General features: G+C 40.6%; 1 protein-coding gene across 28 annotated transcripts in view; it reads right to left on the reverse strand.

Moving 5' to 3' along the window:
* Positions 1 to 27,480, reverse strand: part of LOC110257476 (ankyrin repeat domain-containing protein 26-like) — a 128,454-nt gene that overhangs the window by 42,753 nt on the left and 58,221 nt on the right. For 22 of the 28 annotated variants that reach the window (XR_014831897.1, XR_014831893.1, XR_014831895.1 and 19 more), the window contains 10 exons: positions 25,777 to 25,847; positions 25,337 to 25,430; positions 20,612 to 20,741; positions 19,983 to 20,041; positions 17,449 to 17,542; positions 14,748 to 14,846; positions 14,100 to 14,128; positions 13,933 to 14,005; positions 2,996 to 3,300; positions 1,056 to 1,210 (listed from right to left, as the gene is read on the reverse strand). Coding sequence is in view for 14 of the 28 variants with exons in the window: in XM_085003031.1 (XP_084859157.1) it covers positions 1,056 to 1,210; positions 2,996 to 3,300; positions 13,933 to 14,005; positions 14,100 to 14,128; positions 14,748 to 14,846; positions 17,449 to 17,542; positions 19,983 to 20,041; positions 20,612 to 20,741; positions 25,337 to 25,430; positions 25,777 to 25,847 (1,109 nt within the window). In the remaining 14 variants the exon portion in view is untranslated. The remainder of the gene's footprint in view (positions 1 to 1,055; positions 1,211 to 2,995; positions 3,301 to 13,932; positions 14,006 to 14,099; positions 14,129 to 14,747; positions 14,847 to 17,448; positions 17,543 to 19,982; positions 20,042 to 20,611; positions 20,742 to 25,336; positions 25,431 to 25,776; positions 25,848 to 27,480) is intronic. The other 6 variants (XR_014831900.1, XR_014831901.1, XR_014831898.1 and 3 more) reach the window with 2 other exon arrangements.

Raw genomic sequence — 27,480 nt, forward strand, 5'->3', positions numbered from 1 at the left:
GGCAGCTGCAGCTCAGATTAGACCCCTAGCTTGGGAACCTCCTTATGCCACAGGCACAGCCCTAAAAAGAACAAATAATAATAATAATAATTAAGAAGGACCAAGTAGAAATTTTGGAGCTAAAGAATAAAATGAATAAAAGGCAAATCACGATGAAGAGCACTGACAGCAGAATCGAAGCAGAAGAAAGAACCTGTGAGTTCAGAGACAGGAACTTTGAATTGATCCGATCAGAGGAGAACAAAGTAAAAGAGAATGAAAATTGCCAAGAAAGCCTATGTGAATTACCAGGTACCATCAAAAGCAACACTTCCTGAATTAATGCAGTTGAGATAGGGAGAAAGTTGAAGACAGGCAGATAAAAAGATAGGGAGAAGGTGACAGAAAGCTTATCTAAAAAAAAAAAAATAGCTGAGGACTTCCTAAACCTCAGGAGAGATTTGGACAGCCAAGTTCCTAAACCTCATAGATCACCAAACTCAACATAAAGAAACCTTCACCAAGAGACATTACAATAAAACTGTCAAGTCCAAGACAAAGAATATTAAAAGCAGTAAGAGCAAAGAAGCTTTTAAATTATAAGAGAACCCCATTAAATCCCTCAATGGATTTCAAGAGAGTAGAATGGCATATGCAGCATGCTAAAAGGAAAACCAAAAATGCCAATCAAGAATACTCTATCCAGAAAAGCTGTCCTTCAAAAATCAAGGTGAGATTCACTTTCTCAGACAAACCAAAGTTGATGAAGTTTATCACCACTAGACCTGCCTCACAAGAAATACTGAAAGGAGTCTTCAAGTTGAAATGAAAGGATGCTAATCAGTAACACTAAACATCTTTAAATATACAACACACGGAAAAGGTCAAGATATAGTCAATATGGAATACTCTAATACTGTAATAAGGTGGAGTGTTAAACAATTTAATATGAAGGCTAAGACACAAGAGTATTAGAAGTTGTATAAAATTTGTTAATCATGAACATTAATTCAAATAGAATGTGTTTACAAGAAAATAACAATAACCTACTGTTAAATACTGATATACATAGTTACCTATCAGAATCTCCATTCTCCACAGTAGGAAACCACTGGTGATTAGTTTTTCCTCTCTCTCCCTGTTGCATTAATCCACTGTCATCATCAGAGCCATGATTGTTTTCTGATACTGCCATCACACTGCTTCTGTGCTGCTTCTTTTCTTTCTCAGCCTTCCATGAAAGTTTGACACCAAGGATGACTGTTACTACTTTATTCATTATAAAGAACTTTGTGTCTTCATTATTTGCTACTCACCTCAGAGTCTGCTCTAGTTTTAACTGCTAAAAATATTTTTATGTTTACTGTATCATTACAAGCCAGAGTAACTTTTGTAAATTCTATTTTGTTCTGTTTGAGGAAAAGAAATAGAATTTCCAAAATTTCAAAAACAGCTTTCTAAGGTGGTGTTATGTTTCTTAGTCACATCCGGTCTTCCCCATCTGATGGGCAGAGACAGAGAAGTAACAAGGCCAGGACACAGAATTTGTCCTCTTCTGTCTTCCCCACCTGGATGTCGTATTAATCAGCCAGATTTAGAGGCTGTGCCACTTGGGAACAAAGAGGAAACATTCTTCTTTCCACATTAAATCTATGCTTCCTCCAATGCCTTTTATAATTCTGTTTTTAATTTGGGTCCTGGGGATAAGCAAGAGTGAAGATGTTCACCAAAATACATGAACCAACATTTACCAAAACATGAGGAGCAGAGTGAAACTGATAAACTGTTAACTAGTCACTATAGAATTCTGGAAAATGAGTAATGCTCCCCAATTTCATATTCAATAACCATAAAATCTAACAGACGGTACAGAAGTAATTATCTACTTTAGCCCCTCTCCTTACTGATAATGGGAATAAAATCAAGAAAGATAAATGATTTGCCCAAAGGCCCTAATGGAGCATTCCCTAGCATTTTATGGCAGCAAGAGATGATACAATTCTATAACACCCAATCTGATGAATTACTAAATAAACTCATCAAATTAATCAGGTAAGTTAAAAGTATGACTTTGGCAAAGTAATTTAATGTCTTCCTTGGGGGCAGGGCTCATCTCCTTTATTTTTTAAAGGTGAATATCTCTAGATTTGTCTATCTTTAAAACTCAGTGCACCTCTTATACAATAGAACAACCAAACAAATTTAAAAAATCTATTGCTGGGGGAAAATAAAACCTCAATGTAACTCAATACTCGCTTTTCTGTTTTTGAGATGAACACTGGATTTTTTGCTGAGGGTTACACTACCTATATGATAAACTCATATGGGAGCAAAATGTAGCAAACCTTATTATATTTTATGAAACAACATAATGTAAAAGTCTGGCTCAACAGAAACACCTGAAAGTGGTAATTACATAACATGTAAGCGTACATGGATTTGTTATTCAAAATGCTTCAAAGTGGATGCATTGGAATTCTAAGTGCCGAGGGACTAAGTTAATCAGGTAAGACTGCACACATTAAAACACAAGGAAGAGGTACAAAATATGTGTTTATGTCCCTTCTCTTAGCCACTGATTCCTTCTCATTCTATGGAAGTGCGAGTTATTTTTAAGCCACAGCATTTTAAAGGGGAAAAAACCTCCAACGTATTATATTTCTTAAGCAATTTCTACTGTGCTTACTCTGGCTTGGAAGGTCACATGGTAGCTAACATAGTTTCATAGTCCATAAGGAAGACTGACAAAGAGAGACTTAGGTTGGTTAAGGAACAAAAACCCACAAAAATATGTTCCTGAACTCCTGTTATTTAGATGGCAGAAATAACCTCTTTCCACCCAATTACACATTTAGATGACCTTGTTTTATACATAAGCTATCTTCATAAGTGGAAGATATGGATGGCAAAACTGATAATGATTAAAAAAAAAAAGTCAAAACAAATGAAGCTTAACCTTTTTGCAGTTGATGTTTTTCTTGTCCAAAGCCAGGAACTTTACACGTAATATGCCTACCTTATTCTTACACCTTTGCATAGATTGCTGTAATTCTTCCTTTAAATATATTTTGGATGTTCTGTTACTATTTGGTGGACAAGTCCAAGTTTCTAATTTGGGCTTGATGCTTTTCCTTTTTTTAGCATGGAAATTACTTGCATACCACAGCTTCTTGGACCAATCCTGTACTGGTTTGGTTTGATTAGAAGTTTTTTTAACAGCAGAAATATCATGATTTCTTCTTTGAATCATGGCGTTCATCTCCTTGGAGTAGGCAAGCGGCAAATCAAAAGGGCTTTTGTGATCACTAGACTGAGGGAGGTCTAGAAAAAGAAGAAAAAACAAAACCTAAAGTCAGCAGAAGGAAGGAAATCATAAAATTCAGAGAAGAGGGGATGGGAGGCAAGATGGCAGAAGAGTAAGAGCACACGCTCACCCTCACCCACAAACCCATCAAAAAACACGTCTACATGTAAAACAACTCACAGAGGACATCAACTGAATGCTGACAGAAGCATGTAAACCTCCAAAAAGGACAAGAAACTCTTGACATAACTGGGTAGAACAAAAGAAAAAAGAGAGAGAGAGAGAAAAGGAATCAGGATGGGACAAGCATTCCCAAGAGGGAGGTGTGAAGTAGAAAGACAACCCACACCCTGGGAAGCCATCTAACTGGTGGAAAGATCAGCCGAGTCAGAGGGATCTCCAAGATGCCAAGGAAAGTGCAGCAGTAGGTCTGAGAACTGAAAAGCATAGGGAGAGAAGCACAGATCATCTGAACCACTGGTGCAGACACCACAGCCTGAGAAGTTCAGCTGGGGGCTGGGCACTGAGACTTAGACTCTGGAGGTCAGTCCCTGGGAGAGGGCTGGGGTTGGTGGTGTGGAGACAGCCTAAGGGACTAGGGAGTGGTACACCTTGGGAGGGGGAAGCAGTACACTAAGGGCTGGGGAGTGGAAAGCCATGGCCAAGGGAACCCGGGAGAAGGTCCAGACCCACAGGAGAGAGAAGGTGCCATTGTTGGGGAGGGGAAGGAGAAGGGGTGGGTCACTGCCACAGAAAACTCCTTGTGCACCAGTAGGAGCGAACCTGCCCCCTATCACAGAGGGAGGAGCATCCTGGCGCAGCACCCTGCCCCACAGAAGCCCAGAAGCCATGCTCCAGGCCCTGCCCTGACCCACAAGAAGCCACTGGCCACTCTGCATTGCTCTGGGCCACCTCACCCCACCCGCCCCCCAGGAAGCAAGCCCTGCTGCTTTGCAGCACTCTGGGCCTGCACCAAACTGGGGAAACCATGCACAGCTCTGCATCACTCCGGGCCACCTCATCCCACTCTGTGGGAAGACACACACTTTGCAGGGCTCTAGGCCCAGGCCCAACCCATGGGAAGCCCTGTGCTGAGCCACATTGCTCCAGGCCACCACACTGAGTACCACTCCACTGTGCTCTGGTTGTTCCACAGTACTCTGGCTGCCCTGCCCTGCAGGAAGCCCCTCTACCCACCCTAGATTGTGCCTCTCAGGCTCAGCCCCTTGTGACCAGAAGTCACTTTCTAGCCCACCACAGACCTGGTGTCTCCAGCAGTGGGAAGCCACTTGCTAGACCAAAGTGGATCAGACAAGAAAGTGATGGGAGAAAACCACCACAATTATCCCTGACTCCAGAAGTGGGTGGGGCCTACCACAGCTAGGGATATTTGAACAAAAATCACTTGCAGTTCCAACTACTTCAGAGGGCATCACAGAGAAGGACACTACAACGGAACACCACCTGATGTTGATCTCGCTCCCCCGGGAGCACACATGCACTGCAGATGCCACTGCCAAACATTCTGGGAGGGGCCCAGATGCTGGATCACTGTCCCTTCCTAGGACCCTGCAACTAAGAGGGCCTTGTGCAGCACATCCTCTGGGGGCTAAGCAGGGCAAGGTCCTTCTTGCATGATTTACAGGTGGCAGGAGCAAGCCACAGCAGTTATCTCTGGCTCCAGAGGTGACAGTGGCCCAACACCACTAGGGGTCAGTGAACAGGCACCACTTGCCACCCCATTCACCTCAAGGGTATCAGAGAGGAAGGCATTGTGACCAAATCAACTATTGGTGCTCATGCACCCTTGGGAACACACTGGCCCTGCTGTTGCCACTGCTGACTACTCAGGGCAATAACCATATGACAGAGCTCTGTCACTTCCAAGGATCCTAAAACTAGGAACAGTCTGTGCAGGACCTCCTATGTGGGCTAAGTAAGATGGATCACCTCATACATGGTTTACAGACGGTGGAAGCAAACCACCACAGTTATCACAGAAGCTAGAGATGGCCATGGCCCACCCCCACTAGGGATCCCTGAACAGGCACCATCTGTGGTTCCAATCACCTCAAAGGAGGGCACTGCAATCCAACACAAGCCTTTATTGCTCTCACCCCACCCCCCAAAACTCATGCACCCTAATGCAGCTATGGCCAAATTCTCTTTTCACATTGCAGATCCCTCTAGAGCTCATTACCACTGCTCAGAGCCCTGCAAATAGGAGTAACCTGTGCCACCTTCTTGCAGGTCTCTGCTTCTGTTGAGAGCCCAATGATCAAGCACTGAATGCTGGCCCTACCCATTGTCCCCTTCTCCCTGAAAACATGCTGGCATCCTGGGGATAACAGTCTGCTCACACCAAAGGCAGAGACAGCAAAGATTCAAATTCCCACAACAACAACAAAGAAATAGCAACCCCTCCCCAAAAAAACACAAAGGGGTATTCTTGCATAGAAATAGACTTACAAGGCTACGTTTGACTTCCCCAAGTTCATAGAAGGAAAACAAAAACACACAAGCAAGATGAAGAAGCTCTGAAACCATTTCCAGTTAAAACAACAGGAAAAATCACCTAAAGCAGCCAACAATGAAACAGACTTGGAGTTCAAAAGGGAGATAATGAAAATACTGAAGGAATTAAGAGAGGATATGAACAGTAATGCAGATTTCCTCAGAAAGGAACTAAAAACTATGAGGAGGAGCCAAGAAAAACTAGAAAAATCAATTTCAGAGACACAAACTGAGGCAATAAAGAGCAGAATGAACAATGCAGAGGAATGAATTAGTGATGTGGAAGATAGAATAATGGAACTCACCCAAACAGGACAGCAGACAGAAAACCAAATGAAGAAACATGAAAGCAATATAAGACACCTATGGAATAATATAAAGTGGGCCCATCTACACATAATAGGAATTCCAGGAGGAAAAGAAAAACAAGAGGGGATTGAAAATATATGTGAAGAAATTATGGCTGAAAACTTTCCAAATCTAAAGCACACGGATATCAAGATACAGGAAGCACAGAGGGCCCCAAACAAGTTGAACCCAAATTGGCTCACACCAAGACATATTATAATAAAAATGGAAAAAGGTAAAGAGAGGGTTCTAAAGGCAGCAAGAGAAAAGCAAAGTGCTAATTATAAGGGAACCCCAATAAGGCTATCAGCTGATTTCTCTACAGAAATACTTCAGGCCAGGGGGAGTGGCAAGAGATATTTACAGCACTGAAAGGAAAAAAAATTGCAACCTAGAATACTCAATCCAGCAATAATATCATTTAAAACAGAAGGGGAAATAAAGAATTGCTCCAACAAACAAAAGCTAAAAGAGTAGAGCAATACAAAACCCATTCTAAAAGAGATACTGAAAGGGATTCTCTAAATTAAAAAAAAAAAAAAAAGAAGAAAATCAGGAATGGAGGAAACCACAATTGGAAAGCAGTCATGTAAATAAACCAGCATAGAGATCTAAACATGACGATGTTGAAAGAAAAAGAAAAAAAAAAGACATCAATTTCATACAGTGTGGGCAAGGGAAGTAAGAAAAATAAGATTCTTTATCATTTTTTTATAAGGATGTGTTTCAGCCTATATGAGTATCAGGCTAAAGTAAGCAGAGACAGGAAGGGACGAACATAAGTAAAAAACAGGGCAAGCACTAATCAAAACCAAATATTACAGTCACAAAAAATGAAAAGTATTCAACCATAAAATAAATGGAAGTCAACCAACCAAAAAAAGAATGTAACAAATGAGAAACATAGAATCAACTGGAAAACAAGGTTTAAAATGGCAATAAATCGTATCTATCAAAAATCACCTCCAATGGCAATGGACTGAAGCTCCAATCAAAAGAGACAGAAGGGCAGATTGGACAAAGCAAAAACCTTCAATTTGCTGCCTACAAGCACCTCATCGTTGGGAAAAGGACACTTATAGATTGAATGTGAGGGGATGGAAAATGATATTTCAAACCAATGGACCAGAGAGGAAAGCAGGAGTTGTAACACTCATATCAGACAAAATAGACTTTAAAACATAGGCCATAAAGAAAGACAAAGAAGGAAACTAGTTCATGCTTAAAGGATCCATACAAGAAGGGGATATTACAATTGTTAATATATATGACCCTAATATAGGAGCATCCAGATACCTACAACAAACATTTACAGACATAAAAGGATAAAGTGATGGCAGTACAATCAAGTAGGAGATGTTAAAACCCCACTGACATCAATGGACATGTCCTCTAGACAGAAAATCAATAAAGCAACAGGAATTATAAAGGACACAATAGAAAAACTAGACTTAATTGACATTTCTGGGACATTATACCAAAAAAAATCAGAATATATATTCCTCTCAAGTGCACATGGAACATTCTCAAGAATTGATCACATACTGGGGCACAAAGCTAACCTCAACAAATTTAAGAGTATAGAAATAATTTCAAGTATCTTCTATGACCACAATGGCATTAAACTAGAAAACAACCACAGGAAAAGAAGTGAGAAAAAACCTAATACATGGAGACTAAACAACATACTACTAGGTACTACGAAACCAACACGTCAATGAGGAAATCAAGACGGAAATTTCCCAAGGAGGAGATGACTACACTGAGAAATGAAGGCTGAGCTGGAAGCACAGAGCAAAGAAGGAAGAACAACACTGTAGACGGTGCACAGCCTGTGCCCATGCCCACCTGCAACCTGCTTCTCACCAAGACAGAGGAACAGGTGCCAGCTTCCCTTCCTGCCTGAAACAAGCAAAAGGAACACAAACAGAACACATAACAAATGCCTTTCCAGACCAAGGGCTTCAGGCAAGGAAGGACAATGTTCCCTGAAAACGCATGAGGTTAGCCTGAAGAACACCCCAGCTCACTGCCTTGAGAGAATGTCCAGGCCACAACACAGGCAGAAGGAGCTGACCTGGAGGCCGCCAGGCTCCCTGAGTGGATGTGATGACACTGAGAGTCTGGTGGGACCAAAGCAGACAGAGAGCATAGGGCAGAACATGAGAGAAGAGGGAGTTCCCCAGTGGTGCAGTGGGTTAAGGATCCCGCGTTTTCACCTCAGTGACTTGAGTTCCTGCAGTGGTGTGGGTTTGATCCCTCCCTGGCCTGGCAGCTCCCACATGCCACCAGCAGGGCCAAAAACAAATGAAGTCAAAAATAAATAACTGAATTTTCCATAAAACCCATGAAGCAAAAATTGAGAGAACTGCACGGAGAAACAAATACACAATTGTATTCTGAGATGGCAATAGCCCTCCCTCAATAAAGTGACAGAATGGACAGGCCGCACAGCAGCAGGCATGTGACAGACTTGAACACCAATATTCTTTTCAAGCAGCCAGAGAACACTTACCAGAAAGGGCTATATTCTGGGTCATAAAATAAAGCTTAATAAACGAAGTAAGCCAAAAAGATCTAAGTCACACCGAGTATCTTCCCTGATGACAAAGCAATGACACTGGAAATGAAGAATGACAGTAACTCTGGAAAATCCTCAAAGATTTGGAAACTAAATACTCAAATATTTCGAAACTAAATAACCTAGGAACCATGAGGTTGCAGGTTCGATCCCTGCCCTTGCTCGGTGCGTTAACAATCTGGCATTGCCGTGAGCTGTGGTGTAGGTGGCAGACGGGGCTCAGCTCCCACGATGCTGTGGCCCTGGTGTAGGCTGGCAGCTACAGCTGCGATTAGACCCCTAGCCTGGGAACTTCCATATGCCATGGGAGTGGCCCAAGAAATGGTAAAAAGACAAAAAATAAATAAATAAAATAAAATTGGGTTGTTTAAAAAAAGAAAGAAAGAAAGAAACCAGCAAAAAAGCACATTAAACTCCAAGAAATCATAAGAAAGGACATAAGAAACATCAAAGGCAAAAATCAATGAGAAAGAGGACAAATAGTACAATGTGGAAAACTCAGTGACACCAAATGTTTTCAGGGGATGACCACTAGGGATAGACTTGTAGCCAGGCTGGTAAGGAAACAAAGAGAGAGCGGACAAATTACCAATTTCCAACATGAGCAGTGCTACAGTGTCTACCCATATGAACAGGATGACAGAGTAATATCATAAACTTTAGGTCAACAAATTTGACAACTCAGATGAGATGGGTAAGTTCCTTGAAAGAGAAAAATTACCAAAGCTCAAGGCAGAAAGAACAAGCAAGCAAAATAGCCCTGTATCTGAAGAAGAAACTAAAGCCACAGGTAAAGACCTTCCCACAAAGGAAAATTCCAGGCCCAGGTGGCTACACTGGTGAAATCTACCAAATGTTTTGGGGAGAAACAATACCAATTCCACACAAATTCTCCTCAAACAAGGAAGACACATCACAGTTCTCCACTCGGTCTATGAAATTAGCATTATCCTCAAACCAGAACCAGTAAGTGGTATTACAAGAAAGCTATGCCATGAAAACGGGGGTAAAAATTCTAAACAGGACATCAGCCAATTAAAGCCAAAAATACCTTCAAAGGACATTTCGTCCAAATGGGGTCTATCCCAGGAATGCAGAATGCAGGGCTGTTTTGCTCTTTCAAAATCAACTAATGTCAATCCCCATACTAACAAACTAAAAAGAAACATCATATGATCCTGTCGGTAGGTAAAAAGATGCACTTGGCAAAACTCCGCATCTTCCTGAGAAAACCTGCCAGCACACCAGGAATATAAGGGAACTTCTCCGAAATGATAGAGACCCATGATAAACCCACAGCCAACACTGTATCTAATGAGGAGAAACGGAATGCCCTTCCCGGAATACAGGGACTAAGACAGGAACAGCTTCTTCTGCTCCTCTTCAGCACAATACCAGAGGTTCCAGCCAGTGCCATGGCCAAAGTCAAGCAACAGAAGGCATCCGATGGGCAATGAGGAAGTAAAACTGTCTGCGAATCAGCAGGCAGCATGGTTACATCATAGGAGTTAGCGAACTTCACCTTGTGGGTCAGGCTGCTTGCTTTGGTGAAGTTCTCCCAAAACACAGACACTTCCATGAATTTCTGCGCTGTCTGTGGCGACACTCATAGCACAACTTCATGAGCTGGTTAGCTGGACAGAGAAGGTGCTGGCTGCAAGTCTTCAAGATGAACTGTCTTTAGTAAGAGAGTCATTTAAGAATGAAGAGGCTTCCCAACCTTTGGTCACACCGAAAATCTGAGAGAGTCTACCAAAAATCCACAAGAACTAATACATGAGCTTGGTAAGGTTGGAAGATACAGAGTGAATACACCAAATCCAACCGTGTTCCTATCATCAGAATAGACCCTCAGAAATTAAAATTTAAAATATACTAATCACAACTGCCCTGAAAAAGAAGACATACAGGTAACCGCATAAAAGATGGAGACATCTATACCCTGAAAACTCCAAAATATTACAGAGAAATTCAAGGAAGATCTGCATGAACGGAGAAATTGTCTTTCTCCAAGGCTTGAAAATTCACTATTGGTAAAGAAGTCAATTCTCCCCCAAAGAAGTCTGTAGATGCAACATAATCCAGAACTCACTTGCAGAAGACCAGCAGATTTTTCTTAAAGAAATAGACATGTTGATTCTAAAGTTCCCGTGGAAAGAAGGGTCTAAAATGGGTACAAGAGGAAGCTAGAGGATTGACTGTGGCCTTTCGCCATACGGCAAAGAAAAGCAGCAGCTGGACTGTAAGCAAGGGGCAAACATGACAAGACCGAATTTTCTAAAAAAAATACCTAATAATGGTGGTTACAATGTACACCAAAGTTCCAGGAGGTGGAAATGCAGAGCAACAAGTCCTGAGGTTACTTCAGCATTCTAGGAGGCAAGTGATCAACTGACCTTGGGTGAAGGCACAGGCGAGAAGCCACGCCAACAGAAAAACACAGTGAGTGGGAAGTATCGCAGCCCTTTGGCTGACAGCATATAACAACTCATTATGTTTTCATAGAAATCTTTTGTCTCAGACTTGAACAGCACAATAGCATATCCATGCCTCATGTGCAGTACTAGACAAACACCCCAAACATTCCTTCACAGATTCATCCACCAAATATCAAGGAACACAATGAAGAGTAACAATACAGGGCATGAGTTCCCGTCATGGCCCAGCAGAAACACATCCAACTAGTATCCCTGAAGATGTGGGTTCACTTCCTGTCCTCACTCAGTGGGTTGGGGATCAGGCACTGCCATGAGCTATGCTGTAGGTCGCAGACATGGCTCAGAACCCACATAGCTGTGGCTGTGGTGTAGGCAGCTGATTTGACCTCTAGCATGGGGACATCCTTGTGCTGCAGGTTCGACCCTAAGAAGCAAAAACCAACCAACCAAACAAAAAACCAGGACAAGCCGACAAAGTCACAGTATCCTCTGTTTGCATCATAATTGCACTGCTTTTATGGTTCAACTGAAATCATGGTTTAAAGATTTTTATTTTTTCTAGTATGGTTGATTTAAAATGCTCTGTCAATTTCTGCTCTACAGAAAAGATAAGTGCACCTTTTCAACAACACACTAAACTTCAACTGCAAAATTATTCTGCGTTTCCAAAAACTGTTATGTCCACGCTTTTCTCAGCTCCTTATTCTGAAACATGTTCCTCTACTGCTCTGACACATTTCTTTTCATGTTTCTTAAAACTCGGCCTGCTTTGAGAAGGCCTCCTTGATTATGGCTATCCTTCCCAGACAAATAAGGATCTCATCCCCTGGAGCTACCTTAGCGTTTTACCGATTTTTGTAGTCAATTTTTCCACCTGAAGTGCAAATCATTTTTTACATGTCTCTTATCTTCTAGACTGTAGAGGACAAGTTCTTTTTGGTGCTTGTTGTTTTTGGTTGGTTTGGTTCTCTGGCTGCACCCACAGTATTTGGAAGTTTCCGAGCCAGGGATCAAATCCGAGCCATAGCTCAGATCTACCTATCCCACAAGCCCAGGTCCTTTAACGCACTGAGGGTCAAGGATTGAACACACACTTCCCAAAAGACCTGAGCAGCTGCAGTCAGATTGTTAACCCACTGGGCTGTACTGGGAAATCCAGGACCTGCTTTTAAACATCATCTTTGTATAAGCAGTCCTTATTTCTTTTACTCAGTAATTGTCTCTTGAGTTCCTGCTCAATAGTGAGCACAGAAAGAAAAAGAAGAAGAAGAAGGTAGATAAAAGGTGTCAGGGTGGCTTTCTAGTGATAATGCCTGAGGTCAGTCAGCAGGGAGATCAGTCAGATTCAAAGGAACAGAGGGCAGGAAAGAGAGAGGGCAGGCAAGGCTGTTCCGAGGCAGGAAGAGAAGCATACAGTCAGGTAAATATTGGTCTACACTCCAGGAAGAGGTGAGGAGGGCCTCAGCAACAGCTCAGATGACAGGAGCAAAGGACAGCCAGGAAAGGCTGGAGATAGAGGGTCAGGCCAAAGTCAGACTATGAATGCCTCATGTGTCACTGTAAGATGCCTGGGCATTCATGTGCTTCCTAGAGTGCTTCATGGTCCTACATGCCCTTGAGACGGATCACTCGAAGGGTCACGGTAGGGACGCATTTGAAGGGCATACAAATAAATGGAGGGATAGGAGTCTGAAGGCTTTAATTAGCAAAAAGGCTGCTCCAGGATTGAACCGAGGGGATGTTTCCAGAAATACGTAACATCTAAAATGATCGGGAGAGTTCCCGTCATGGCGCAGTGGAAATGAATCTGACTAGGAACCCTGAGGGTGCAGGTTCCAACCCTGGCCTCACTCAGTGGGTTAAGGATCCTGTGTTGCCCTGAGCTGTGGTGTAGGTCACAGACACAGTTCGGATCCCACATTGCTGTGGCTCTGGCGTAGGCTGGCAGCTACACTTCTGATTAGACCCCTAGCCTGGGAACCTCCATAGGCTGTGGGTGCAGCCCTCCCAAAAAAAAAAAAAAAAAAAAAAAAAAAAAGGCAAAAGACAAAAATGATCGGGGCCATGCATAGAATCAATCACTGTTAATGAATAAATGCATAAATCCTGGGTCCTTGGAGGACAAGGCTCTGCTTAATATTTTACGAATGGCAGTAACTGAGAAGGGGAATTATCTACAGGAATGGCTTGAAGTTATTCCTATTTATTTTCTAGTTTTCCTGTTTCACATCTTCCCGTGTTGAGGGTGAGGGAGTGGGAGGGGCTGGGAGTTTGGGTTCGTACATGCACATGACTGCCTTTAGAATGGATAGGCCGTGGGGTCCGCCTGGACAGCACAGGGAACTACATGCAATCATGTGTCACAGAACATGACAGACGATGGTATGTGAAGGAGAATGCCTATGTGTGCATGGCTGGGTCCTTTTGCTGTACTTGGCAGAACACTGTAAGTCAACGACAATAAAAACATTTAAAAAAAGAGAATCCACTTCAACCAGCATGCCACAAAACGGCATGCTGCTGTTTGTCTCTATTTAATAACAGCAACCAAAAACTGCAGAAATAAATGGACAATGAAATCCATTTCTCCTATGCTTGGAAATAGCTTTCCAAGCATAGACACCAACAATAACATCTACCTTATTTATGTCAAATCCTTCCATTAAATTCAAAAAAATAAGAACAGAATCATGAGTAAGAAAACTGTGACCATTTCAAACATTTTAGTGTTCTTCTTTTCAGAGTTACATTTGTATTGCAAAATTTACCTGATCTGGACGCTTGTAAATCCTTTGTTCCAACTGTTTTGTTAGGAACAGCATCTTTCACTCCAACTGTAGGCTGAATGGGTTTGGATTAGAGTTGATTAAAAAATAACATACAGGTGATACAATCTGTAGCTATTATTTCAAGCTAAAAGTCTAAAAGCATTTACCTTCGAGTGAGGATACTTTTCAGGAGAAGCTAAAAGGCAAAATGGACGTGTATCAATTAGCTGTAAATACAAAAGCTAGGTATTCATTTGTGCAGAGTTAGTACCACGTGGAATTCTGCTGCTTGGCCTTGGCAAGGAATATGTTAGGTTTTGGTGTTCTCCCTTGGGTGGGGGGAGTCAGGACAGGAACCTGAGAGAAGTATGAATTCATTATAGATCCTGAAAAAGAAAGGGGCATATAGGTCTAACAAGACATGCAGGTAAGATTTCAAAAGGAAGGAATGTTATGTTTCAAAGGATCGTGCAATAGAAAAGTGCACATACATCAACGTGAACAGGCTGACTGATGAGGAGAAAAGTCATCTCTAATCAGAGGAAGAGATCATGACCCCAAGAGGATAAAGTGAAGGCTGACGGGACAGTGCAGTGGCCTCTCTTTCCTGCAATACCGCAGCAGCATGGACTCCACTATACTGCCAGTGTTTAGCATTACCTTCAATTTGCTCTCTAATTTGGGAAGTACCCATTTGGGGTGTCAGTTCAGTTGAAGGTAGAAATCATTTCTCATCAGAGAGAGTGTTTGGAATTGATCACCTTGGATATTTACTTGTAGAGTAATACTGCATAGAAATATTCAATTTTCCGTACCCATGTGGGCCACTGCTAGGCCTCCATGTCTTGGATCCTCTTGTTGAGCCCTCTTAAAGTTGCTTGATCCACTCATGCAAGAAGGTATATAAGGCACATCTTAGGAATAATGTATAGAAAATATTCAATATTGAAATATGATGACCAAGAAGGACAAAATAAATTCAAATGCAACAGCCTTATTAGATATCAATGATATTTTTACTTTAAAATCAGTGTAGTAGTTACTGATATACTCCCAATTTATCATTTAGGGAATGAATCCTATTAATTCCTTCTGTTTCCAAAATCTGTTGGGTTTGGCATCTCATGCCAATGTTGAAAAGGATCTTAACAAAATATTAGCTATCTTAAACAACAGCAGCAGCAGCCAATGCTTCCATATTCCAATTAATCTCACATGCATAACAAATGCCAATACCACCTCTATCTTTGATGCCTGAGGGTGATGAGGAGTGGCTGTGGTGGACCCCAGGGCTAGCACCCCTCCTGCTTCCAGGATTCTATGGAGCAGCAGTGATCTGACTGGGTTTCAGTGCATGTACACTGAAGCCACTTGTAAGGCGTTCTCTCCAACCTCCTCGTTCACTCCACAATCATGCACTTAACGCTTTTCATTCCTCCCTCCTTCCTTTCACTATGTCCCCCCCTCTTCAAAGGCAATCTCTAGATCTGTGGTCTCCCTTCTGCCCCTTTTTCGTGCTTTTGAAGGATCATCCCCACCACGTCTTTTTTCCTCCCTGCTTGGCTGTAGTATCTCACATGGATAATCTCTCCTTCAACTCTGCTTCCCTCTAGCTATAAACAGGGAAGAAAGAAAGGAAAACAGGAGTTCTCTGCAGCCTAGCAGGTTCCGGATCAGACATCGTCACTGCAGTGGCTCAGGTCGCTGCCGTGGTGTGGGTTCCATCCCTGGCCCAGGAACATCCCCACGCCTTCAGTGAGGCCAGAGCAAGCAAGAAGAAAACCAAAAAGGAACAGAAAAGAATGCTTTTCCTTAATCATGTCAGATCTTGAACTGGCCAATGGCTTGTCTCTCAGGGTTCTCTAACACAAGTCTACACCCTGGCCTGAAGACCAGCAACCTGGGCATCCCTTGAGAGCTTGTGAGAAATGCAGAATCTCACACCTGTGGCTCAGAAGATGCACTTTCCACAAGATCTCCAGTCACTCATTAAGTCTGAGAAGGTCTGGTCTATATTGAGTCTGCTTCTCCATTACTTCAACTTAATTAACCCTTCTGAAAACTAGCTTCAAGGTCCTCACTATAACACTTCCCCAAACCTTGATATGTATTAGAAGTTGTAAGTTTCCAATGGACTTTTTGTCAGTTTACAGTCTCCTTGATCCCACCCGTACCATGCCCTGGTCTCTTCTTCTTTCCAGTCCTCCCCTTTGGGCCCATGTGACACCATCCCCTAAAACAGCAACCTGTCCTATGACATGGATGTACCTGCGATCACAGTGGACCACATATGCCCATGACCCCCCACGGAGGGGAACACCCAGTGCTGCTCAACCAGGGAACTCCGTCCTGAATGCTTCCTCACGATGAGAACATAAGACTGGGAATATTAGGCTGTACTTCGCCGACAAGTTCTGCTGCTGGATATCCATCTCACAGTTCAGACCCTCCTCCCTCCTTTTTCTAAGGAACCATTGTACTCTGCCACCTTCACACCACAGCACCCTGCTTCCTCTTCCTTCATTCACACCCTGTAGTCTCTGCCTCTCTCATCCTTCGTTCTTCTTCTCCGCTTCCCTGTCTCCTGACTTTCCTTAGGTTGTAGAGCATCCTGAAATGGAACTAATGAATCATTTCGCTACTTCAAGGGGACTTGTGGTTTAAACGGTTGCTGACACCCAACGTGCCACACAGGTTCCTTCCTTTCTCATCGGTTTCCTCCCTGTGCATTCAACAGGTGCCTTCCATTGGCTAGGAGAATATATCCGGGAGTTCCCTGGTGGCCCAGAGGTTGAGGATTTGTCTTTGTCACTGCAGTGTCTCAGGGCCAATCCCAGGCCTAGGAACTTCCTCATGTTGCAGGTGCAGTCAAAAAACAAATAAATACATTTTAGCATTTTCTTTCTTTTTGCTTGGATGTCATGTATCTACACAATGGAACTCGACAGATCCATAAGAAAGAACAAAATAATGCCATTTGTCACAACATGAATGGAACTAGAGACTCTCATACTGAGTGAAGTTACTCAGAAAGAGAAAGAGAAATACCACAGGATATCACTTATATCTGGAATCTAACGTATGGCACAAATGAACCTTTCCCTAGAAAAGAAAATCATGGACTTGGAGAATAGACTTCTGGTTCCCAGGTGGAGGGGAGGGAGTGATATGGATTGGGAGTTTGGAGTTAATAGATACAGACTATTGCCTTTGGAATGGATTAGCAATGAGATCCTGCTGTGTAGAAATGGGAACTATGTCTAATCACTTATGATGGGGCATGATAATGTGAGAAAAAGCATGTATACATGTATGTGTAACTGGGTCACCATGCTGTTAAGTAGGAAAAAAAATAATGTATTGGGGGAATAAAAAAAAAACTCAGATAAATTAAAATTCACACCTAAAGCAAGGAAGTCATAAATGACCAACACAGAATAATGTTTGGAGAAAAAAAAAATATCAGAATTCCTGTTTTATCATATGTAATTCGACTTAAAAAAATAACATTCTTACCTTCGACTTCTCCATTTACTCTATTTTTACCTCTTTGACCTGAAGTTCCAGATAAATGATCAACGTACTTCTGTGAAAGACTCTCAGAGGCACACTGTTAAAATTTAGTTTAATAATGAGTTGCATAAAGTTCTCCTCATCTCTCTCAAAGAAAATACCTGGATTTCCCTACTTTATTTTTAATGTCCTACTTTAGAAACAAGTAGACTTAAAAATGACAGAACAGGGAGTGAAAATACAAACATTTCAATTGAAAACTTCTATATGTTCGCTAGAACAATTCTATCCTTTTATCCCCTCCTTTGGCTATTGACTCTGTAAACATAGCATGGAAAGCCTGAGTCAATATTTTCACTCACAGAATACTGAATTACAATAACATATTTCACCCAAGGATTAACTTCAAAGCACATAACTCGACTTTGCCTTCTCAACCAAAAGAAGAGGATATTTAAAATACATATAAACATTAATACGCACATATTTCAACAAGTTCTTAAAGAGGTATACCTGCTATAAATTTAAACTATTTCTAAGGACAGAAACATTTTAGTACTAAAATAACATACTTGGCATGAAACGAAACTTTGGCATATAAACCCTGTTGAGTATTAACAGAATATTGTACAAGCTGCTTCATTTAGCTATACCAGGGCTTAGAAGGATCGATTCTTTGATAAAAATGTTTATTGATGGGAGAAACAGTTGAACGGAAAACGTAATAACAAAACAGTAAGGAAAACTTTCAAGTTTAAATAATAGCAAGAAAATGTCACTATAATTACGTAATTTTTCAAAAGAGGAGATTAAGCTTTCGTAAGAGAAGAATGAGGATATTTACTTACTAGCCACCCAAATGTGCCAGGCCTTATTATGCACATTTTCTCTTCTATGTGCAAAAATAATAATCAAAATGATCATAAGGCGGGAAACAGACTGGGGTACCCGGTGCTTGCCCTGGGCCTGTGCCTCGGGCCTGGGGCCTTGGCGGGTGTCCCCAGGTGTGGCTGGGAAAAAAGTGATCATAAGAATGACCTGTTTCCTGGTCATTCCAAGATGTGAGAGGGAAATGATGTGCAGAAGGAACCCAGTCTTCTCTCTGTCCAGAAGGTCCCTTCTCTAAACCTTCACCTAGCTGGCTCCTTCCCATCCTTCCCGTGGCAGCTCTCGTCACCCTCAGCTCTCTTCTAACAACCTCCATTCCAGCCTCACTCCCGTCCACCACCAAACTCCCCCACGGGTGTCTAACCTAACCGTCTCCCTGTCAGGTCCTTCCCATGAGGGACTTACAGTGATATCAGAAGGATTCCTGCCTCCTTGTTTTTCTGCTCCTACCACGACAGCCTAACCCCTCAGCTGGTACATTCGCTGTCTAAGGACCAGGCCCACAGTTGGTATTCAACAACAGGAATTTATTTAAGGTCAAAACATTTAAGATCTTGAGAGGGCCGCAAGTACCAAAGCACTAATATACCTGTAGGAGACCACTGATCACAGTCTACTGAAACTTAACACACCCCAAGTCAGAAATCCACATGCCTGTTCTACCTGTCACATTCTTAACCCTGCTCTCACCTTGCGGCCCTTCAGGTTTTAAAAAGGTATCCTCAGAGTTCCCTTGTGGTTCACCGTGTTAAAAATCGGCATTGTTAATGTGGCAGCTCGGGTCCCTGCCGTGGCATAGGTTTGATCTGTGGACTGGGAACTTCCACGTGTCAAAAAAATACCCAAACAAGCAGAAAATACCCTCCACATTTAGTAAACCACTAACTGGCACTGTGATCCTTTTTAATTTCTTGTACAGCAGCACCCAAGGCCTATGAAGGTTCCTGGGCCAGACAACAAACTCGTGCCACCCCAGAGACAATGCTGAATCCTTCAGCTACCTTGCATTACCGCAGGTGCGGCTGTCATAAAGCAACTTAGTGCACACTGCTTTATCCAAAATGATTTGTACTTATTCAAACATAGGTAAACCAACCTGCTGTTATCATAACACCACATATTTATTTGCATCCCCATGTTTTTGTTCCCATTAAATGTTCCTTGCAAATCTAGTGCATAATTCAAATGTAATAAAAAGCTTCAAGTATCAGGAACTCTCTTTTCAATGTTGAAGTGGTAAAAAAACTACAATTTGACCTGTTTCTGTCTGAATCACACTAGGACGTTTACACTTCCAAATATATATATTTATTTATATATATAAATGTGGCCATAGACTGACCTGGAATAATGCTTTGGTTTTTAGATCAACTTAAATTCAGAGCAAAAACTGAGTCCTGATAGCTTCCTAGCCCTAGTTTTGCACTTTACTGGGGCTTCATTAGTTGCATCTTGCCAATTAATAGCAGTGTACTATGTGGTAGTATCATATTTCACGCAGAATTATTTTATTAATTATAAATGAAAACTATCTGATGGACAAACGCAAAGGTGAGAAAGGCAAGACAAAGCACCCACTCCCTTGTGTTTTCCCATCACTCAGGCCTTCTATTTAAAAAAATCACAATAGTAATATTAGAAAACAGTACCTCAGTATCCAAAGATGATGCAATATCTTCCTCCTCTAATCCTGATGCTGACAACACACCTATAAAATACAGCCACAGATACATAATTGAGAACAGTTACTACTATGAATTTTATTTGTATGTTTTCCTCTTACTATGTATGTGTCACAGATGAACCTGCCTTTCCACAGAAAAGAAATCCATGGACAAAGAGAATAGACTTGTGGTTGCCAAGGGGAAGGGGGAGGCGGTGGGATGGACTGGGAATTTGGGGTTAATGGATGAATTTTAAATACACATAAATCTATCTCCATTCATGAATATGTCAGTAAGTTAAATTAACAGAAAAGTGTTTGGAAGGTTGAAGCATTCTCAAGAAGATAAAGTTGGTGGTTGTTGGGAAACTTTTGATAGAAAAAAAATTTGAAAAGAAATAAGTATTGTATTTGGTTCACACACTTTGAAGATTTTCTACTAGCTTTTTAAAGTTCTGTATTTTAAAGTTTTTAAAGCTGCACCCTTGGCACACAAACGATCCTGGGCCAGGGATCAAGCCCCTGCAATAGCAGTGATGATAGCCAGATCTTTAACCCAGAGAATCCTATACTAGATTTTAAGCATGGAAAGAAAATCCATAGTCACTAACTCACCACTTCTATTCTCTCTGTGTGCTCCATCAACAGAGGTAAAATGGTCAAGATTTGGTGGCTCTTGTGGGATACTTTCCATCACATCAGTCCTGGTTTCTTTTGGCTCCGTTCCCGGCTTTTTGTCTCCTTCCTGTAAAAAGAAGACACAATGACACAAAAACCCAATTTCAGAAAACGTCATACGCATTCACTTCCTCATTCAAACAACCAGTCAGGAAGACCACATTGACTCCACCTAGAAAACGTAGGCACTGTCCGGGGAGGTGCTGGAAATAGCAATAAAAGACAGATTCTGCTCTCCATTCCAAGTGAGGCAGAGCTACATGAAACCAAAGAAGCACAGAAAAGCATCCCTCACCAGCTCTACAGCTGAAGTGGAGAGACTACAGTAAAGGCATAAAGGAGAGACGATTCAGCTGGATCTGGGGAGCTCAGGAAATGCTGCCACAACAGGGCTGCATCTTCAAAGACAGACGAGGGGCCAAGCTGGGATGGAAAGCCACTTCTAGTAAAGGCAGCCTGCACAAAAGGACAAGGCATGACACAACAGAACCAGTCATGTGGACAACCGGAACCCAGTTACTGGGAATTGGTAGGGAGAGACAAACCTGAAGGATCAGAACCAAATGGAAAAAAGCAGGTACCGTTCCTAGAACATGAACCGTCTCCTTTATGGGATGGGAATCCATAAATAAGTAGAGGAGTTACATCATCACAGATGTGTTTTAGAAGGGTTTTCACAAGGATAGGTGAGAAGGCAAGTTATGGAAAGAAGACATGAAAAATGCAAGCAGGTGGAAAATCCTGAACTTGCTGGGTAACTGGCTGTGGTGATTTCAGGGAGGGTTGGACTCTGAGATTTCTTGCTCCAGTTTTTCAGTGATGCTACTTACTAGGATGGGGAAAACAGATGACAGAATGACAGAGAGCCTACAAAGAGTCAGGGACAAAGGCTTTTTTAAAATTAAAGTATAATTAATTACAATGTGGTGTTAGTTTGAAGTTTACAGGGACATGATTGAGACAGATAGCTATCTCTGTCTCTCTCTCTCTCTCTCTCTCTCTCTCTCTCTCTCTCTCTCTCTATATATATATATATATATATATATATATATATATATATATAATTTCAGATTCTTTCCCATTATAGGTTATATGAAATATTGGGTATAGTACCCTGCTATGCAGTACTATCTTGTTTGTCACCAATGTTATATATATATATAGTAAAGGAGCAGTGTCTTCAGTTTGGGGCATTCCAAATGTGAGGCACTCAGGGGACCTATAAGAAAGATCTGGATGAACACATTTGGCATCAAAATAGATAAAATTATTCAGGAAAAGGTTATGACATTAAGACAAATATCTGCAAAATATGCTCTCCTGGAATAATGAAAGCATGCAAACCTGCACAGACTTCTGAAATTTTGAAAAAAACAAGAACTGAGGAAGGACTGAAATTCAATTTTTCAATGATTGATGTCAACATTTTGTTTCAAAGATTCAAAAGATACTCTTTCCTGAATCTGTACAAATATGCATTTTGGGACACTACACCAATACACATGTTTAACTTTAACAAGAAGATTTAATTGTAAAATACCAATTCTAGATGCTACAAGAATATTTTTTTAAAAGTTAATCCTAAAAAAAGAGTTTTCAATTACAATTGCTTACGTGATTATTGAATGATGAGGTGTTTTTAAGCAGTCATATAATGTAAGAAAAAATTAAAAACCCTATTTAGAATGTCACACTGTTTTTCCTGTCATGGCATAGCAGAAATGGATGTGACCACCATTCATGAGGATGCAGGTTTGATCCCTGGACTCACTCAGTTGGTTAAAGATTCTGGCATTGCTGTGAGCTGTGCTGTAGGTCACAGATGCAGCTGGGATCCCGAGTTGCTGTGGCTGTTGTATAGGACAGCAGCTGCAGCTCTGATTCATCACTAGCCTGAGAACCTTCAATATGCCATGGGTGCAGCCCTAGAAAGACAAAACAATAAAATTAAATCAAATTAAGGTAAAATAAAATAAAATAAAATTCACACTTTGTTTTTAATTCTCCTGTGAATAGCACTCTAATAACTCCAGTTGCCTACCTAGTATTTTATGGTAGTTAATGGTTGCCAAAATGATCTAGCACAAAAATTAATAAAACTATGATTGACCAAGTTGGAGATTTGAAAGATTTAAAATACAATTATGATTATCAAAGAGGACCTAGTATTGACATGAGGAACAAAGGGACTGAAAAATCAAGTCACAAGTATTTCTGAATTTTTGATATGAAATAATTTACACATTAGTTTCACATGCATATACAAAAAACTTACATGTTGGTTAAGTGACTAGAGATGCTGAAGTTTATAAAGTTTCTCAAGAATAATGTGAAATGTACCTATTGCTAGAGATATTTTCAAAGTAAAAAATGATCTTCCAGAGATAATTTTGTATTTTCTGCTAGTCATTTTTCCTTCTAGTGAGTTTATAACAAACAGTTGATATTACAAAAAAACATAAATGTGGTTTCTTTTATTCAATGTGTTCATATGTGTCCATAATGTGGAGATACTATTAGGAACAGATAAATCAGAACTCTCCACAAAAAATAACTTCTATACCGCTTTTCTTTAAGAGTGTTGCAGGTTCAAATGTTCTCATGCAACGAATAGAGATTAAGAACCTAATTTACATAATTAGAAATTATACTCTTAATAGAAAGACTGGGTAGAATGCTTATTTATGTCCTCTCTCTTCTCAAAAGATTAAAAATACCTACTAAGAGGATACCAAACAGTCAGATACCATTAGTTAGGTCAGTTAAGTATGCACCAGGCAGTAACTCAGAAACCATAAGCAACAGAAGGGTCCAAGTATCTCCATCTGAATAAACATGGAATGGCATAAAACTGAGCTCAACTTGCATTATCGATGAATACGGGTTTTGCTAGACTAAATATAACACATATTTTATTAATTTCAAAGGGAGGATTTTTTTTAAAAAAGAAACAACGTCAAATAAAAACTAACATCCATAACCAAAAAAAGGTGAAGATCAAAGTTTCTTTCAGTTCTTCTTCATCTTCAGCGATATGGCATTCAGAAGCATCTGAACACCTCATTCAGGACTTAGCTTTCTTTTCCTAATTTGAATTTGCAGTAATTTCCATATTTTGAAATAGAGGATTCCCTGTTCTCACTTCATTCCACTCCTTCTGTTACATCTCTCGTCTTGACCCTCACTCAATCTATACAATATATTTCAGCATTTATATATAGTAGATCAGTAACGTATCAATACTGTTAGGGATATACTATAATCAAAAGCCTCTGCTTTATATATTTTCATTATATATTAAAAGATACATATATATATACTTTATATATATATATAAATGTGTTATTGTCTAGGAAACTTTATAAAAAATCAAAATACATTAAGTACAAGACAAAGGTTTGTGTTCATAGTATATTCCTAATAATACTGATTTGTATTACTCTACAAATATTTGTTTATAAATACTACTATTGGAATGCCTCTTGTGGCTCAGTGGGTTCAGAACTGGTCATAGTATCCATCAGGATGTGAGTTATTCTATCCCTGGCCCTGCTCAGTGGGTTAAGGAGCCCACATGACCACAAGCCATGCTCTAGATCACTGATGCAGGTCGGATCTGGCATTGCGGTGGCTCTGGCATAAGCATGCAGATGCAACTCTGATTCGACCTCTAGCCTGGTAACATCCATATGCTGCAGGTATGGCCCTAAAAGGAAAAAAAAAAAAAGATTGTTTTTTTAAAAAAAAATACTACTGTAATAAAGACTTTGACTTTATCACTATAAAATAATTCACTCATGTAATCAAACATGATCATCTACCACTCCCTGAATGCCATGAAGTATTACTAGAGAGAGAGAAAAATTGAGAGAGACATGTTCCTAACACAGCTACTTTCCACCTGGAGAAAGAACTGGTAACCGGAAGTCTAAGGAGAATATAAGGCTTCAAAGATATTCTTCATGGAACATAAGATGGAGCTAAAAAGAAAATCAAGAAGATGATCAAGAATTTTCATCTAAAATTCTAAGCTCCCAATTGGTGGATACTGAGAAATATACTGTAACCTTTTCCTTATTTATCACATAGTGATGATCTATTCCCTTGGTATTTATGACATACTTCCTCCACAGAACTCAACTGAACTTACACAATGAAACCTGAACAGGCCCTCCTCTCAGCCTATTTCATTTCTAAATGACACTAACCCTGGATGTTCAGTCCTCAACTTTTCAATTCCTCTCTTTCTTTCCTTTTTTTTTAAAGCCACTCCTATGGCATATGGAAGTTCCCAGGCGAGGGGTTGAATCAGAGCTGCTGCTGAGACCTATACCAGAGCCTTGGCAACACTGGACCCTTAACCCACTGAGCAAGGCCACATCCTCATGGATACTAGTAGGGTTCATAAGCCGCTGAGCCACAACGGGAGCGCTTCCACAATCTTTCTAGTTAAAATCTTCCTACGACAATCATTCATTTTATGAATTCAGTTAATGTCTTCTACAAAGAGGAATTATGCTATTCGTAGCAAAGAGTGCCACTATCGATGCCGTAACTGCTTTTCATCAATGAGACTCTTCCTATTTTCTAAAATAGTCTCATATAATATTAGTAACACAATTAAAATTCCTTTTCGGTTATGACAGAAAAAACCCGACTTACCGAACTTGGACCCGGCGGGTTTCTCTGAAGCTCTTCAATTGTGCCCGCTTGCATTTTGTTTGTATCTTTTAACTCGGCATTTTCCTTTTGAAGCCTAAAATGTATATTTTAAAATAATTATTCTCACACATAGAGTGTTAAAAAAAAAAACACCAATTGTAAACAAACACCCACAGGTTCCATTACATAAATTCTGAAAATTTTGAAAGGTAGATGTTTTGGCCATTTTGTGTTTTTCTAGTAGTGTTTTGTGGATAATGTGAAAAATTTAGAAATAATGGGGAAAAACTTGTATTTCACAACGCCACAAAACTGAAATTTTTACCCAGCTTCCCAATGATGTATTATTTGTCGTCTTTCCTGATATAATTCTTACACTGTACTGCCTAGGTGCTTCGTACTTAATCCCTACTTATTCTCTGTGCTGCTTTAAATCTTACTTTTGCATTTGATCCTGCATCTTCTCAGTACATTTCACGGCCTCCATATATCGATCTTGTGCTTCTTGCAACTAAAATAAAGGAAAACAATGTTTTCACCTACTCATAATCTAGTACAGATACACCTGTTTTCTTGTCTTGTTCTTCTGCATATTGTTTATGGCTACTTTTTATGCCATTAGAATAGACAGGAGCTGTTATAACGGAGACATTCTAGCCCACAAAGCTTGAAGTATTTGCTATCTGGTCTTTTAGACGTTATCAACCTCTCCTCTAGTATTAAACATATTATTCATGTGTTAAATTCTATTTTATCAAGTAAATATTCACATTTATAAGTTGGTGGATTAGGGAAAGAGAGAATTTCCTTACAGGAAACATTTATGTGTAAAATTTATGTGTAAATATACACACACACATATAAATAATATACACACATCCACATCCACACATCCACATACACATATATGCACATGCATGTACACAAAACACATGTACTTATACACACATACACAGATACACACATATATGTACATATACATACAGGTATATGTAAATATATATACACACAAACATATATATACACACACATACAAACACACACACACATGTGTGTCTATGTATGTATTTTTTCTGTGGTTTAGGGCTGCACTCACGGCATATGGTGGTTCCCAGGCTAGGGGTCTAATTAGAGCCATAGCTGCTGCCTATGCCACAGCCACAGCAATGCAGTATCCAAGCCAGGTTTGCAACCAACACCACAGCTCATGACAATGCTGTATCCTTAACCCACTGAGCGAGGCCAGGGATTGATCCTGTGACCTCATGGTTCTTAGTTGGGTTCGTTTCCAGTGTGCCACAGTGGGAACTCCACATGTATATTATTGTCTTCTAAGCTATACCCAACTATAACATTAAATATCCACATAGGTGAGTCACTGTGGCTCTTCTAGTGATTATGAATGTTAACACTGCTTTTGGTGACAACCAGAGGTCTCATGGACTAGTTAGAGACAGTATCTACTCAGGAGCCAGCATGCATGACTCTCAGTCCCAATCCCATCCATTAATAGCCCTGTGTCCTTGAGCAAATTACTTAAATTTTCTGTCTCAGTTTCTCCATCTATACAATGGAGATAATAATAGCATCTACCTCATTGGGCTATTGGGAAGATTCAACTGGGGAATACACATAATGTACTTAGAAGACTGGGTGGCACCTAGCAAGTGCTAAGGGTTTGCCATCAGCATTATTACTCTCGCTATACTGTATGTTCTCAACAATTTAATATTTAGGCACCTAGCATGCCAATGGACATGGTCTCATATACAAGTCACCCTCAAAAATCAGTCTTCATTTTAGTGAAAGTGGCTGTCGGTGGGGAGCTTGAGGCCCAGAATATACCACCCAGTACTTCAAAACCTTACATTAATTCCTCCAACTAGTACTTTTTTCCACTTACAGTCATTTGGAACTTACTTCCTCTCTCTACTACTCAGTGGGCAGTGATCATGGACTACAATGCAAAGAGCACCTCCTGGACTGAGTGTACAAGACTTGCATGACCGTTGGAGGAATCAATCCACTGGCATGGCTATTAGGTCAAAGTTCTGAATCAGTTTATTCCCAGAAACTGTTTCTGTCGAGCTATTCTAGCAAGGACTCTTATGGAGAATGGATTTCAGAAAAGCTATTCTTGGAAG

This window comes from Sus scrofa, chromosome 17, assembly GCF_054392235.1.
Source record: "Sus scrofa isolate SSC_HxYL_T2T_F1_AM1 chromosome 17, Sscrofa_HxYL_maternal_Yorkshire_Landrace_v2.0, whole genome shotgun sequence".
Lineage (NCBI taxonomy): Eukaryota > Metazoa > Chordata > Mammalia > Artiodactyla > Suidae > Sus > Sus scrofa.